Source organism: Carcharodon carcharias, chromosome 15, assembly GCF_017639515.1.
Source record: "Carcharodon carcharias isolate sCarCar2 chromosome 15, sCarCar2.pri, whole genome shotgun sequence".
Taxonomy (NCBI): domain Eukaryota; kingdom Metazoa; phylum Chordata; class Chondrichthyes; order Lamniformes; family Lamnidae; genus Carcharodon; species Carcharodon carcharias.
In genome coordinates, this window is record NC_054481.1 from 56,626,970 (window position 1) to 56,641,689 (window position 14,720).

Here is a 14,720-nt window from a genome sequence, read left to right on the forward strand (position 1 = left end):
AATCATTTTTTGGTATAAATCATGGTTTCACAACACTTTCACATCACTCAATAAAATGCTACAATGTTAGTATTTCATTACAAGATTGTTCAAAAATAAACAAAGATACACATTCATACTTAAACACTCACTCACACCTACATCAAACACCGTGGCTATGTTCTGTATAGCTTGGAGCTGGCTTCCCGTTATACACAGTTTTCGAGATGATTCTGTGCTGAGTTAAGCATCAGCTGTCAGATGTTTTTTCCCTGCAATGTGGGTCATCTTTAAATGATATGGTTGCAAAGACAGGCTCTATTCAGATAGCCTTGCATTATGGGTTTTGAACTTCTCCACAAATGTTAAGCGGCTGTGATCTTTGTAGATTGAGATCTCTATATATCCATTTTGGACATATATTTCAAAGTGTTTGAGAGCCAGTAACAGTCCCAGAGATTCCTTGTTCTACAGTGGAGTATCTCTTTTAATGTCTGTTCAGTGTCTTTGAGAAATACCTAACTGGTCTTGTGATCCTTGAGCCATCATCTTGGAGAAGGACGGTTCTAGATTGTGATGCTTGAGCCATCATCTTGGAGAAGGATGGCTCTAGCATTGATTGCCACTTTAAAGGACTGGTTAAAGTTTGGAACTGCCAGCACTGGTTCCTTGTCTTATATGACTTCAGTCTTTTGAAAGCTGTTTGGCACCTCCCTAACCACACTGCCTTTGTTTTTTTCTGTAACAATTCTGTCAGTGGAGCAACTATAGTACTGAAGTTGGGACCAACTTGTATTAGAATCTGCACATCCCCAAAAATCCCATTATTAAGTCATGGGGACGGGGAAATTCATCAATGCCTATACCTTCACTGCCCTGGGTAACACCTGCCTTTAACCCACAACATGCCCTAGATAGATGTTATGACCACAATCAATCTTAATTGCTGTGCAAACCAAATCCCAGGGGGAAACTTGGCTTATGAGCCATACTCTTTTTTTTGTATTCTGATAATGAGAAGAAGACATAACGATATCAGCAGTAAAAAGTCCAATAACACTTTTGGTATTTTGAAAATTAAAAGTAAAAGTTTTATTAACAAGAATAAAAGAAAGCTTAAGCACACAAGATTACAGTTGCATAATTAAGGTTAGTCTTACAAAACATTCCCCCAAAAGGACCCTCCATTTGGTCAGACCCACAAGTAAACACCTTCTAGGCAACACTCCCTAATAGATGTTTAACTGTAAAAAAAATCCAGTAATATCACCCAATAGAAACTGCTGTAGCTTTGATAGAGGCATACGACTCTCAACTCTCTTCCACTCAGCTGTGGAATCCAAACTTCAGAATAAAGTTGCTTGTTGCAGTCCAAGATTTTTCTGGCTTGTCTAAATGGCTGATTCAAACCTGGATCTTCTCCCAGTCCAGAGCTAACAGCTCCCAAGTCAGCTCTAGCTGCTACCAACAATTCAAACAGCTATAGCCCAATAGCTACCCTAAGCTCTTCACAGTAACTATAAAATACCTTTTTTTCCCTTTCATTTCAAGTTCCATTGTTCTCATACTTCTTTGAAACTCAAATCCTTCCAAATATAAAATCTTTCATGTCTCTATCTTGTCTTTGTTTCTGGGTCAATAAAATGTAATATCACCACTACAGTTTACTTATGGAACTCCTGCAAGGTGCAAACATGTTCCTTGATACCTCTGACTTCCTAAGATATTCAAATGAACTCTCAACTTATCTAAAAATGCAAATGTTAGACCTAACATATTTACTTGTACTTCAAACCTAACACTCTATCCTTTTCATATTTTACACCCCCAGACAACCTATTAATATCTGCCCAACTTCATTAAATCATACACGCGCGCGCGCGCACACACACACAAACAAACAGTCTTTTCACGGAATAACACAATATTCCCCCAAAATATTTTAGAACATCCATTTCTCACAGAAGATTACCTTGCTTTAGCGAACTAGCTCTTTGCGAGATTTACCTCTAGATCAGTCAACTGTAACCTTTTGAATAGCACTTCTAACTGGTCTAGGTGGTCTCTCCAGGTGTCACTGTAAACTAGCAGATCATCCAGTTATACTGCATGGCTAGTAGGTGAACCACTTGCTGGTTCATCAGCCTTTGGAAGGTTGCTGGGGCATTTCTTAATCCAAATGGCATAACTCAGCATTGGAATAAGCCATCTGGGGTGACAAAAGCTGGATCGCTTTAGCTCGGGTGGTTAAGGGAACTTGCCAATATCCCTTTAGCAAGTCTATTTTTGTTATATAAATGGTGTTTCATCCTTGATCAATACAGTCTTCCAGGAGGAGACTTGGGTAAGAGTCAGCTCTGGTCACTGCATTAACCTTTCTGCAATGAATGCAGAGCCTTGTTGAGCCACCAGGTTTGAGGGACTGAGGCATTCCAGTTGCTCTGGTTGCACTCAACCAAGTTGTGCTCCAGCATGTGCTGAATTTCTCCCTGAAGCTGTGTCAGTTTCTCAGGATATAGGTGATAGGGATTTTGGTTTATGGGAGCGGTCTCTCCTACATCCACATCATGCAGTGTTAGGATCGTGCATCCTGGTTTGTCCCTTCAGACTTCTTTAAACTCCTTGAGCAGCTTCGTCAGGTCTCCTTTCTGCTCTGCGTTTAAATAAGAGCACGGTATCTAATCTCCCTAACAGTTCTGTGTTGACTAACCAGACGGTAGGGAGTTTGATTTGGGAATCGTCCATGCTTCCCTCTCCCTCTAACTCATCCTCACTGTCACCTTCACTCTTCTCTTTCCTCACTGCCTGACAGACTTGTGCTTGTTTGTTCCTTTCCCAGCTGTGGTATTGCCTTAACATATTGATGTGACACAGCCTTTGCTTCTTCCTACAGTCTGTGGAGTCAATCAAATAATTCACCTTGCCAGTCCCCTTTACTATGCTATACAGGCCACTGAATTTGGCTTTCAGTGCTTGACCCTGTAGTGGTAGTAGCACTAACACGTGGTCTCCTGGCTTGAATGTTCTAGCCTTGGCATGTTTATCTACTTGCCATTTCATAGTTTTCTGGGAGGTCTTAATATCCTCCTGAGCCACAGCACAGCCGTTGACGGAACACAGATCTTAACTCCGATCTTAGCTCTTAGCTCCGAGAGCTCTAAAAACCTCTCCTTGATTAGTTTAAGAGGACTTCGTACCTCATGCCCATAAACTAATTTGAAGGGACTAAAACCATTAGACTCATTGTGAGTCCCTGGTAGCAAACAGGAGGAATACCTGCCCTTTGTCCCAGTCAGGAAAGTACTTATAGCAGTATGCCCTGATCATTGTTTTTAGGATCTGTTGGTACCATTCCAAAGCACCTTGTAACTCTAGGTGGTAGAATGAAGTCTTTAGCTGTGTTATGATTACTCATGATCTTTTGAAAAATATTGAACACAAAATTCATGCCCTGTTCCGACTGGATCTCAGTACGCAGCTGTATTGGTAAAAAATTGAGTTATCCCCTCACCCACTACTGTGGCTGAGATATGTCTTGGGGGAATGGCCTCGAGAAATCAGGTGGTCACATCCATGTTGTGAGGGAGACACTGGTAAACCCCTTTTATTTTCTGCAGGGGCCCCAAACAATCAACCAACACTGCTGAATGATCACCCAAAAGCTGGTATGGAAACTAGTGGAACAGGTTTTATTGCAGGTTGGGGCTTCCCCACAACCTGGCATGTGTGGCAAATTTTACAGAACTCCACCATATCCATGTGGAGTTGTGACCAATAAAAGTGATGGCCTATATGATTTTGGGTTTTTAAGATACCGAATCTCCAGTCACTGAGACTTTGTGAGCTATCCTCAATATTTCCCAATGGTACCTCGATGGCACCACTACCTGGTGAACCACTGTACACTCTTTGTCCACAGGTCTAATGAGGAGGACCCTACTTCCTCAACAATACCTAGTTTTCAAATAGTAGCATCCTGGAACTCCCTCTACTTCAGCTTCAGTCCGGACAGTCTGTGCTAACTTTTTTAACACTGGGTCGGCTTGCTGAGCCCCGACCAAAGAAGACCTGTTTAATATTTTCTTTGGCTTATCTAAATTTCTCAAGAACATTTTGGATAGCCAGACAACAGGGTCCTTGGTCTGTATTGACGGCTCAGCCTCCTCTGACTGAGCTTGTTTGGCCATAAGCTGGGTCACCACATAGTCAGAGAAAATACCAGAGATCTTCTCCTGTAATTGCTCTTTCTCCCTGACCTCATTCAGCCTCTCTAAGACCACTGTGGAAGCTATCATCTTTGCCCCCGCTAGGTTATTACTGACGAGCAGGTCAATCCTGTCCACTGGTAAACTAGGGACATCCTCTATGATTACTGATCCTGAAATTAGGCTGCAATCCAGATGCACCTGATAGAAAGATATGGGCATATACTACCCCCTCTTTCCCTATACCCCTCAGTAATGCTTTCTTCTTTGGTTTTTGGAACCTGCTACTTGCAGTTCCCTCTCTTGTCCTGCTTCTGCTGGCCACTGCTTCCAATTTTACTTTGGGACTTGCTATCTGTCCCTCTCTTATGCTGCTTCTGCTGGCAACTCCATTCAACCTTGGAGCACACTGACCAACTGAACTCAAACTGAACTGAAAATACTTTTCTGTCTCTGTGGGGGCCGCCTCCTCTCGACCCCTGTTGCTAGGCAACAGCACAGTTTTTTTCCCTACCTTGTTTGTTTTACCTTCCCTTCAAGGGCCATAAAATCTCATTAGAATGCAGGCACAGAAACAAAGCCTTAGACCAGCTGTCTCCACTCTAAAATGAAATTAGATCCCTTGTCTCACCTTTTTAACCTACAAATAGAAAAAATTACATTAAACTTAAAGCTAAAACTTAAATTTAAAACAATAGCTTATTCCTAACACCCACAAATAAAACTTAGTTAAACTATCTCTATTTCCTAACAGGGAACAGTGGGCCTTCCCCTACTCAGTTCAAGCTGCCTTTATTCCTTATCTTGCTTTCCCCCTTTGGAAAACTTGCTCTTTCTCCCTTTCCTGGAATTCTCTCTCCTCCCTCCATTCCTGTCTTTCTCTTTTCTTTTTGCTTGGAATTCGAGCTCTAGTCTCTGTTGTTCCATCTTTGCTAATGCTTGTCTGTCTGTTTCAGATTCCATGCCTGTCTCCTGTTCTTCAAGTTCAATTGCAAAATGTCTAGCCACAAGTTTTAGCATTTCGGGTTTCCTAGCTTTTGGATGGATATTTATCTCTAAATGTCTAGCCACGCTCTTTAACTCTGCATTGTATAGTCAAAATAAGCAGAAAGGGTTCAAAACTTGCAAGCTGGATGGAGAGAGGGAAGGGAAGGAACCCACTCAGGATCTCATTCCTTCAGCATTTCATTTGCTTATCCTGTTGTGCAGAGAAAGCAGGACATAGATCACACATAGTTGTCTCGTCACATGTCCTTTCTCCAACTGCCAGTGACTAAAATATGGCTGTGGCCAGTTACCTTCGTTAGATCATGGTTGGGAATTCCCCTCTCAGTCAGAGTCCCATTGTCCAAGTGATCACGTCTAATTGTTTGTCTCCACCCAGTTGAGTACACGGGTAATTGTCTGAACGCTTTGCTGATGGGATGGGAGATGGCCCCCATTCACCTCTTTCAAGGCACTTGTTCCTGCTGCTGCTTTGCAGACAGGTTGTCCTCATTTCAATAGCTTTGGAATGCATTAGGTGATGCAAATGTGCAGCTATTTTTGACTGTGATCCTAAGTGACTGGAATGAGGTTTTAGTCTTTTTTTTTTACGGGTTTCCAGACAGTATATTCAAAAATATTTTTCTGATGTAAAGCATGATTTCACAATAATGTATTTGTAGAGCATTCATGCTCAGCTTTTTACTCTTAGCTGGAACAGATCTCAGTGTCTGTCTTTTACATGTGTAAAACATTTGATCCAAGCTTGAAACATTGTGGTTGTAAGAGTGCTAGAAAATAACATCATAACAGTTGAACAGAATGCACATACCAAGAGAGATCTTTTCACAGGATTTAGATCAAGCTGTAAGTGATGAGATTGCCTTCCTTATATTTGCTATTTCTTTTAAATTGTCTTCCAGTTTTTTCAACCTTTCAGTTTTCTCCACCCTTCTTCTGAATGCACCCACTTTTGACGGGGTTCACCTTTAGCTGCCTAGTAGGTTGCCCATTTATTACATGTGAACCTAGACCTTGAGTGTCAACGGGCGGTATCCACTGTGAAAAGCATCACTTGTCTTACCCAATTCAATCCTGAATAGGCAATTTTGGCATAAGACTGACCAGATCATATTGTGGCGGCCAAATATATCTGATAAGTCCCTTCTGCCTGCATCAGACTATCCTACCTGAGACTGCAGAATGGATTTGGATTAAGATAACCATTTGGTCCTTTTAATCTCAGCCTTGCGGCATTGCAACTCCATTAGAACTTTAGCATCCATCTCCACATAGACATGCAGGTTTAATGACTTATCTGAAGAACATAATTACCGACGTGAAACAGAACTCTGAGTCTGCACCCCCAAAACTCCTCAAAGTGCATCATCAATATCTCTGCCTTTTTTTTCTCTCCCAGATTGTTAATGGATTAAAGAAGAGAATCTATAAATTGGAGAAGCAATGTAAGGAGAAAGACAGCATCATAAAGTAAGTTACATGGCAAGCCATTTACTTCAGATACTGGACATTAGTTGTTTTCTATCATCTCTTCATTGCCCTTTGTACTGCATTTGCTAGCCCCACACCTCCCACTTCCTACTGTTTTAAATCTGAAAACCTCATGCACTGCAGTGTCAGTTCCAGACTTGACTCTTATTGGAGTAAAGTTCTACTTGCATCAAGGCTTTTGATAGAGGAGGGAGGATTAAAGAGAATTTCCACAACAACTTGCATTTATATGGCACTTTTAACATAGAAAAACATAGCAGGTCCTTCACAGAAGTAATCAGCAAAACTTGAAAGTGAGTAACGTAAGTGGATCTCAGAGTAGATCAAAGAGGTAGGTTTTAAGGAGCATCTTAAAAGAGCTAGAGAGGTTAGAGAGGGAATTCTAAAGCTTAGTTCCTCAGCAGCTGATGTCACGTTCACCTCTGGTGTCTGATTAGAGTTGCCAACCCTCCAGGATTATTCTGAAATTTGCACGAATTGAAGATTAAACTCCAAGACACTGTGGTAAGCAATACCCAGGGCATAAGTTATAGGGGTGTTAAACAAATTTGCGTTTTTTTCATTTTCTTTGAACAATTCCATTTATTAGTTTTTAAAATATTGGAAATAGGGGAACAAAGGCTACTTGACTGATAGTGAAGATTAATCTAATTGGATAACAAGTAACTTGTTCCCTTTCTCCATGGTAATGAGATGGTGGTGCATCTAGAGGGTGGACCAATGGTGGGAGTAAAGGGGGGCAATTCAAGGCAGAAGGTCATGCGATGGAAATTCCAGGAACGCACTGAAGCAGAGTTGACAACCCTAGATCTGACTCCTTTTCATAGATTTTATTTATTCATTATCAAGTCGTGGATATCACTGGCACAGCCAGCACTTATTGCCCATCCCTATTTATAGCTGCATTAAGTTTCAAGGTAGTAAGGCAAGGCTGGATGGCCTCTACTTTAATGCCAGGTAAAACGGATGAGTTAAGGGTGGGGATTGACACGTGGAATTGTGATTTGGTAGCCTTCATTGAGGCGTGGTTGAGGGAGAGGCAGGATTGGCAGCTCAATATTCCAGGTTATAGAATCTTCGGGCGAGACAGGGGAGGGGGTAAAAGAGGAGGAGATGTTGCATTATTTGTTAAGGAGTCAATTACTGCAGTAAGGAGAGATATCTTGGAGGGGGCATCAAATGAAGCTTTGTGGGTAGAGCTTAGGAATAAAAAAGGGGCAGCCACATTGTTAGGTGTTTATTACAGACCCCCAGATAGTCAGCGGGAAATTGAGGAGCAAATATGTGCACCATTTGCGGAGGTGTGTAAAAATAATAACAATAGTGTAATTATATTAGGTGATTTCAACTTTCCCAACATTAATTGGGATAGACATCGCATTAAGGGTTTGGATGGAGTGGATTTCTTGACATGTGTACAGGAGAACATTTTAGGTTAATATGTAGAGGGTTCAACAAGGGACGGCGCAGTGCTGGACCTAATTCTGGGGAATGAAGCCGGACAGGTGGCTGAGGTGGTGGGCAAGCATTTTAGTGATAGCGACCACAACCTGGTACAGTTTAAGTTTGTTATGGACAAAGAGATCGACAAGTTGCAAAAAAATGTTTTGGGTTGGGAGAGAGTGGATTTTAGTAAAATACAGCAGGATCTGGCCAAGGTAGACTGGGAACAGCTACTTGTGGGGAAATCTACAGAGGAGCAGTGGGGGGCATTCAAAGAAAAAAATGGGGCGGGTACAGGCTCAACATGTTCCCTCTTGCGTGATAGGAAGGAGTAACAAGTCCAAAGAACCATGGATGACCAGAGATATTCAGGATACATTGAAAAGGAAGAGAGAGGCTTTTAGCAGGTACAAGGGAAGCAAATCAGCAGAGGCATTAGTGGAGTACAGAAAGTGCAGGGTGGATCTTAAGAAAGCAATTAGGAGAGCAAAGAGGGGATATGAGAAAGCTCTGGCTCGTAAAAGTAGGGAAAATCCTAAGATATTCTATAAGTATATCAATGGGAAGAGGATAACCAGGGAAAGAGTAGGGCCGATAAGGGACCAAGGAGGCAATCTATGGGTGGAGACAGAGGACATTGCTAGAGTGTTGAATGAATATTTAGCACCTGCCTTCACCCAAGAGAATGAGGATGAAGGTATTGAACTCGGGGAGAGAGATTGCGAGGTTCTTACGCGAATTGATATAAAGAGTGACAAGGTATTGGAGGTGTTGGCAGGCTTAAAAGTCTGGATAAATTTCCAGGTCCAGATGATTTGTGTCCCAGACTGCTGAGGGAGGCAAGGGAGGAGATCGCAGGGGCACTGACCCAAATTTTTAATTCCTCTCTGGCCACGGTGGAGGGGCCAGAGGACTGGAAAACAGCTGATGTGGTTCCGTAATTTAAGAAGGGTTATAGAGATAAGCCAGAGAACTACAAGCCAGTGAGTCTCACATCAGTGGTAGGGAAACTATTGGAGAAAGTTCTGAAGGAGAGTATCTATCTCTACTTGGAGAGGCAAGGTTTGATCAGGGATAGTCAGCATGGCTTTGTCAGAGGGAGGTCATGCCTAACAAATTTGATTGGATTTTTTGAGGACGTGACCAGGTGTGTAGTTGAGGGTAGTGCAGTTGATATAGTTTATATGGATTTCAGCAAAGCCTTTGACAAGGTCCCACATGGGATAAAGAAGGCAAATGCATATGGGAGACAGGGTAATTTGGTAAGGCGGGTTCAAAATTGGCTTAGTTGTAGGAGACAGAGGGTGATGACAGAAGGATGCTTTAGTGACTGGAAGCCAGTGGCGTACCACAGGGATCTGTGCTCGGTCCCCTATTATTTGTCATTTATATAAACAACATAGATGACGATGTTGGGGGGTAGGATTAGTAAGTTTGCGGATGACACAAAGATTGGCCGGGTGGTGAGTGTCTTGGGCTACAGGAAGATATAGGCGGGATGGTCAAATGGGCAAATAAATGGCAGATAGAATTTAACCCTAAATAGTGCGAGGTGATACACTGTGGAAGGAGTAATTTGACAATGAAGTATCCAGTGAACGGCATGACACTAGGAAGTTCTGAGGAACAAAGGGACCTTAGCGTGTGTGTCCATAGATCTTTGAAGGCGGAGGGGCATGTTAGTGGGGTGGTGAAAAAGGCATAGGGGACACTTGCCTTTATCAATCGAGGCATAGATTACAAAAGTAGGGAGGTCATGGTGGAGTTGTATAGAACCTTGGTGAGACCATAGCTGGAGTACTGTGTGCAGTTCTGGTTGCCACATTATAGGAAGGATGTGATTATACTGGAGGGGGTGCAGAGGAGATTCACCAGGATGTTGCCTGGGATGAAACATTTAAGTTACGAAGAGAGGTTGGATAGACTTGGGTTGTTTTCGTTGGAGCAGAGGAGACTGAGGAGCAACCTGATCGAGGTGTACAAGATTATGAAAGGCATGGACAGGGTGGATAGGGAGCAGCTGTTCCCCTTAGTTGAAGGGTCAGTCACGAGGGGACACAAGTTCAAGGTGGGGGCAGGAGGTTTAGGGGGGATGTGAGGAAAAACTTTTTTTACCCAGAGGGTGGTGATGGTCTGGAATGCACTGTCTGGGAGGGTGGTGGAGGCGGATTGCCTCACATCCTTTAAAAAGTTGCTGGATGAGCACTTGGCATGCCATAACATTCAAGACTATGGGCCAAGTGCTGGTAAATGGGATTAGGTAGGTAGGTCAGGTGTTTCTCAAGTGTCGGTGCAGACTCAATGGGCTGAAGGGCCTCTTCTGCGCTGTGATTCTGTGATTCACTCGAGTTTGATATGTCTGAGATTATAGGCACCCCCTCAGACTGAAATGTGGGTCAGAAGCCCACACTGTGTGGGAAACGGTCACTTATTGTGATGTTCTCCACAGCGGCTAATTAATGGCCAGAGGCCAGGCTTGCCATCCACTTAGAAATGGTGGGCAGGCTCTCGGAGCTGGAGGACCAATCCAAGGCCTTCCAGTTTGACAGGCGCAGCAGGCTGCAATGGAAGATAAGTAAAGGGGAGGCTGCTTCAAAACGCAGGTGCCCTTTCACCAATTTTTTTGAAGTTTAAATTAAAAATGGCTTTTGCAACCAGGCCACCACAATGTGGGGAGGGGAGGGCTGGGAAACTCTATGAGGTAGCCTGTGGCTGCTGCAGCTCTCCAGTCGGCCACCAGAAGACCACCTCTAGGCACCTAACTGCAGGAACCAGGAGGCCAACTGAAAAATCCCAGTCAACCTCCTTTAAGTGATCTTAAATAGCCAAATCGGCTACCTACCACATGTGGGCAGGTAGCCCAACCACCTCCCCAGGCTGCTTCTGATACCAGCTCTTTGTTTCTAGATTTATTTAGCATAAATTGAATTCAAATTCTCAAACTGCCCTGGGAGGATTTGAACTCAGGTTTTCTGGAATACTATTAATACCATGGCATTCACCTACGCACCGTCCCACCATAATATTACTTGGCAGTAGGAATTTACAGCATTGCCTTTCAAAAATTAGCATTGTTTGGGGCTCTTTCTTTAGAAGAAAGAAGCTGAAGGGTGACCTGATAATGGCCTTTAAAATTATGAAGGGGTTTGATAGCACAGAGATTGAAGTAAAGAAGATGTTTCCACTTTCAGGTGAGACCAAAACCAGGGCCATAAATATAAGATGGTCATCTAGTAAATCTAATTGGGTATTCAGGAGAAACTTTCTTGTGTAGAGTGGTTAGATTGTGGAATTTGTTGACATAAGGAGTAGCTGAGACAAATAGAATAGATGTATTTAAGGGTAAGTTTGATAAGTACATGAAAAAGAAAGGAAAAGAAGGATTCTACTGATAGGGTTAGATGAAGTAGGGTAGGTGGAGGCTCAAGTGAAGCACGACACTGACATGGGTCAGATGGGCTAAATAACCTGTTTCTGTGCTGTAAATTCTGTGGGCTGGATTTTACAGTACCCTGCTAAGCATGTTTCCTACAGGGGAAAGCACGTAAAATATGACAGGTGGGTGGCTCTTCGCCTTCCCACCCACTCCTGATCCACGCCAAAATCGGCAGCTCACCCACCATTTCTAAATAAATAAGTACCGAGCAATTGAGCTTGTTACTAAGCCAATTGCCCTGAATGTTGTGCTGCCAACATCATAATATGTTTGGCGTGGTCAGGCAGGCGGGTGTGAGATGACCTGTTTTTTATTAAAACTTTACTTTGTGGAGAAAGAGGAAAAGAATGGGGGCACTTCATTCTGTGTACGATGGGGACAACCCCCCCACAAGATGTTACCCCACTTTGTTCCTCCCTGCATGACCTTCAAAGCCTGCTCTCCTGCCCCTCTCATCCCTTCCCTAGGCTCATCAATCCCTCCCTGAATTTATCTGTGTTCGAACACCATGGCTTTCTTCATCCCTACTTGCAGTCCCGGCAGCAACTCAATTCTGGAGCTGCTGGAGCTGCCGGCCATCAGATTTTGAAGCATAATGCTGTAAATTTCTCCTGCCAAGTAATATTATGGTGGGAAGGTGGGTAGGTAAATGCCATTGTATTATTAATATTCCAGAGAACCTAAGTTCAAATCCTACCAGGACAGTTTGAGCCCACTGAGGGGCAAAAGTCCCACTCTCTGTTCGTTTTGCCTGCAGGCAGGGTGTTATTTTTGTGGGAAAGGCTTTTTTTAGGTACTTCGGAAGGAATATGGGAACATCGGAGCAGGAGTAGGCCATTTGGCCCCTCAAGTCTGCTCCACCATTTAACTAGATCATGGATCATCTTCTACCTCAATTCCATATTCCTGCGCTATCCCCATGTCCCTTGATGTCATTGGTGTCTGGAAATCTACTGACCTCTGCTTTGAACTCAATGACTCAACTTTTTAAGTTGCCTGGCATCCGACTTTTTTTGGTTTTAGTTAGTTTTAATTTTATAGGGTGAGACGCGAACAATATGTGCGCTGGTGAAATTCATTGTAGGGGAGGGTTAGGCAGAAAGGTTTACAAAAGTTGATACCACCTCCCTAGAATTAATTTTAAAAAGCATCTCTCCAAGTTGAATAATCTTACTGTTCTTACAGAAGTTATTTATTTGAAAAATTACTATTTTTGAGTCTCAAGTATCAGCCTAAATTAGAGAAAGGCAGCAGCCGTGTATTCAACTCAGTATTTATTTTAAATATTACAGGCTTCCCCAGGAAAACACTTGAGAAACCCTTTGAAGAAAGTTCCCTCAACACCACTACCACCGCCACTGTGGCCAGGACAGGATTCCAACACCTGATTTCAAAGCTACTCAGAGTTGGGTCATGAAAGGGAAGGGTGGGAGTTCTTAGGATATCTCCAAGTGATCATAATATGATAGAATTTCACATTAAGTTTGAATGTGATATCGTTCACTCTGAAACTAGGGTATTAATTCTGAAAAAAGGCAATTATGTGATTTGAGGGGCAAGTTGGCTATAGTGGATTGGGAAAATACACAAAGACATGACGGTAGACAGGCAATGGCTAGTATTTAAAGAAATATTGCACTGTCTACAACAGATATACATTCCTCTAAGGCACAAACACCCAAAAGGAAGGGTAAATCAACCGTGATTAACGAAAAAAGTTAAAGATTGCATTAAATCAAAGGAAGTGGTTTGTAAGGATGGTAGAAAAAGTGGTAAGCCTGAGGTTTCGGAACAATTTAGAACTCAGCAAAGGAAGACCAAGAAACTGGGTAAGAAAGGGAAAAGAGAATATGAATGCAAACTAGCAAGGAACATAAAGGTGGACTGTAAAAGCTTCTTTAGAAACGTGAAAAGGAAAAGATTAGCTTGGACAGCCCAGCATAGGTGGAGACAGGAAAATTTATAGTGGAGAATGGAAATGGCAGGGAAACTAAACAGTTGCTTTGCATCTGTCTTCACAGAAAAAGATGCAAAAAATCTCCCAGAAATACTAGGGAACCAAAGGACTTGTGAAACTGAGGAACTAAAAGAAATTAGTATTAGTAAAGAGGTGGTACTTGAAAAGTTAACTGAATTGAAAGTTGATAAATTCCCTGGACCAGATGAGCTTCATCCCAGCGTGTTGGAAGAGGTAGTTAGAGAGAGAGTGTGGATGCATTGGTGGCTATCTTTCAAAATTCTATAGTTTCTGGAAATGTTCCTGCGGACTGGAAATTAGCAAACCTAACCCCACTATTTAAGAAGGGAGAATGGAGAACTATAGACCTGTTAGTCTGATGTCAGTAGTAGGGAAAATCTATTATAAAGGATGTGATAACTAGACATTTAGTAAAATTGGGCAGAGTTAACATGAATTTGTGAAAGGAAAATCATGTCTGACAAACTTGGAGTTTTTTGAGGATGTTACTTGTAGCATTGGATGTGGTGTATTTGGATTTTCAGGAGGCTTTTGATAAGGTCCCACAGAGGAGGTTAGTAAATAAAGTTAGAGCACATGGGGATTGGGCGAAATACGCTAGTATGGAATGAGAATTGGTTAGCAGAGAGTAGGAATAAATGGATCATTCTCAGGATGGCAGGCTGTTAGTAATGGGGCACTGCAAAGATCAATGTTAGGTCTACAACTGTTCACAATCTATAGAAATGATTTGGATGTGGAGACCAATTGTAAAATTTCCAGATTTGCTGATGACACCAAACTGGGTGGGAATGTAAGCATGTGAGCAGGATGCAAAGAGGCTTCAAAAAGATTTGGACAGGCTAAGTGAATGGGCTAGAACATAGAAAATGGAATGTCATGTGAATAAGTCTGAAGTTATTCACTTTGGCAAAAAAAACCAGAAAAGCAGAATATTTCTTAAATGGTGAGAGGCTGGGAAGTGAGGTGTCCAAAGCAACCCAGGTAACCTTGTTCATGAGTCACTAAAAGCTAGCATGCAAGTGCAGCAAGCAATTAGGAAGGCAAACAGTATGTTGGCCTTCATCACGAGGGGATTTGAGTACAGGAGTAAAGATGTCTTGCTGCAGTTACATAGAGCCTTGATGAGACCTCACCTGGAGTATCGTGCACAGTTTTGTTCTCCTTATCGAAGGAAGGGTAT

At 42.5% G+C, this 14,720-nt stretch overlaps 1 protein-coding gene across 2 annotated transcripts in view; it reads left to right on the plus strand.

Annotated features, from left to right (window-relative positions):
- Positions 1–14,720, plus strand: part of iqce (IQ motif containing E) — a 105,804-nt gene that overhangs the window by 42,833 nt on the left and 48,251 nt on the right. For both annotated transcript variants that reach the window (XM_041207173.1, XM_041207174.1), the window contains exon 9: positions 6,589–6,659. In XM_041207173.1, coding sequence (XP_041063107.1) covers positions 6,589–6,659 — 71 coding nt within the window. The remainder of the gene's footprint in view (positions 1–6,588; positions 6,660–14,720) is intronic.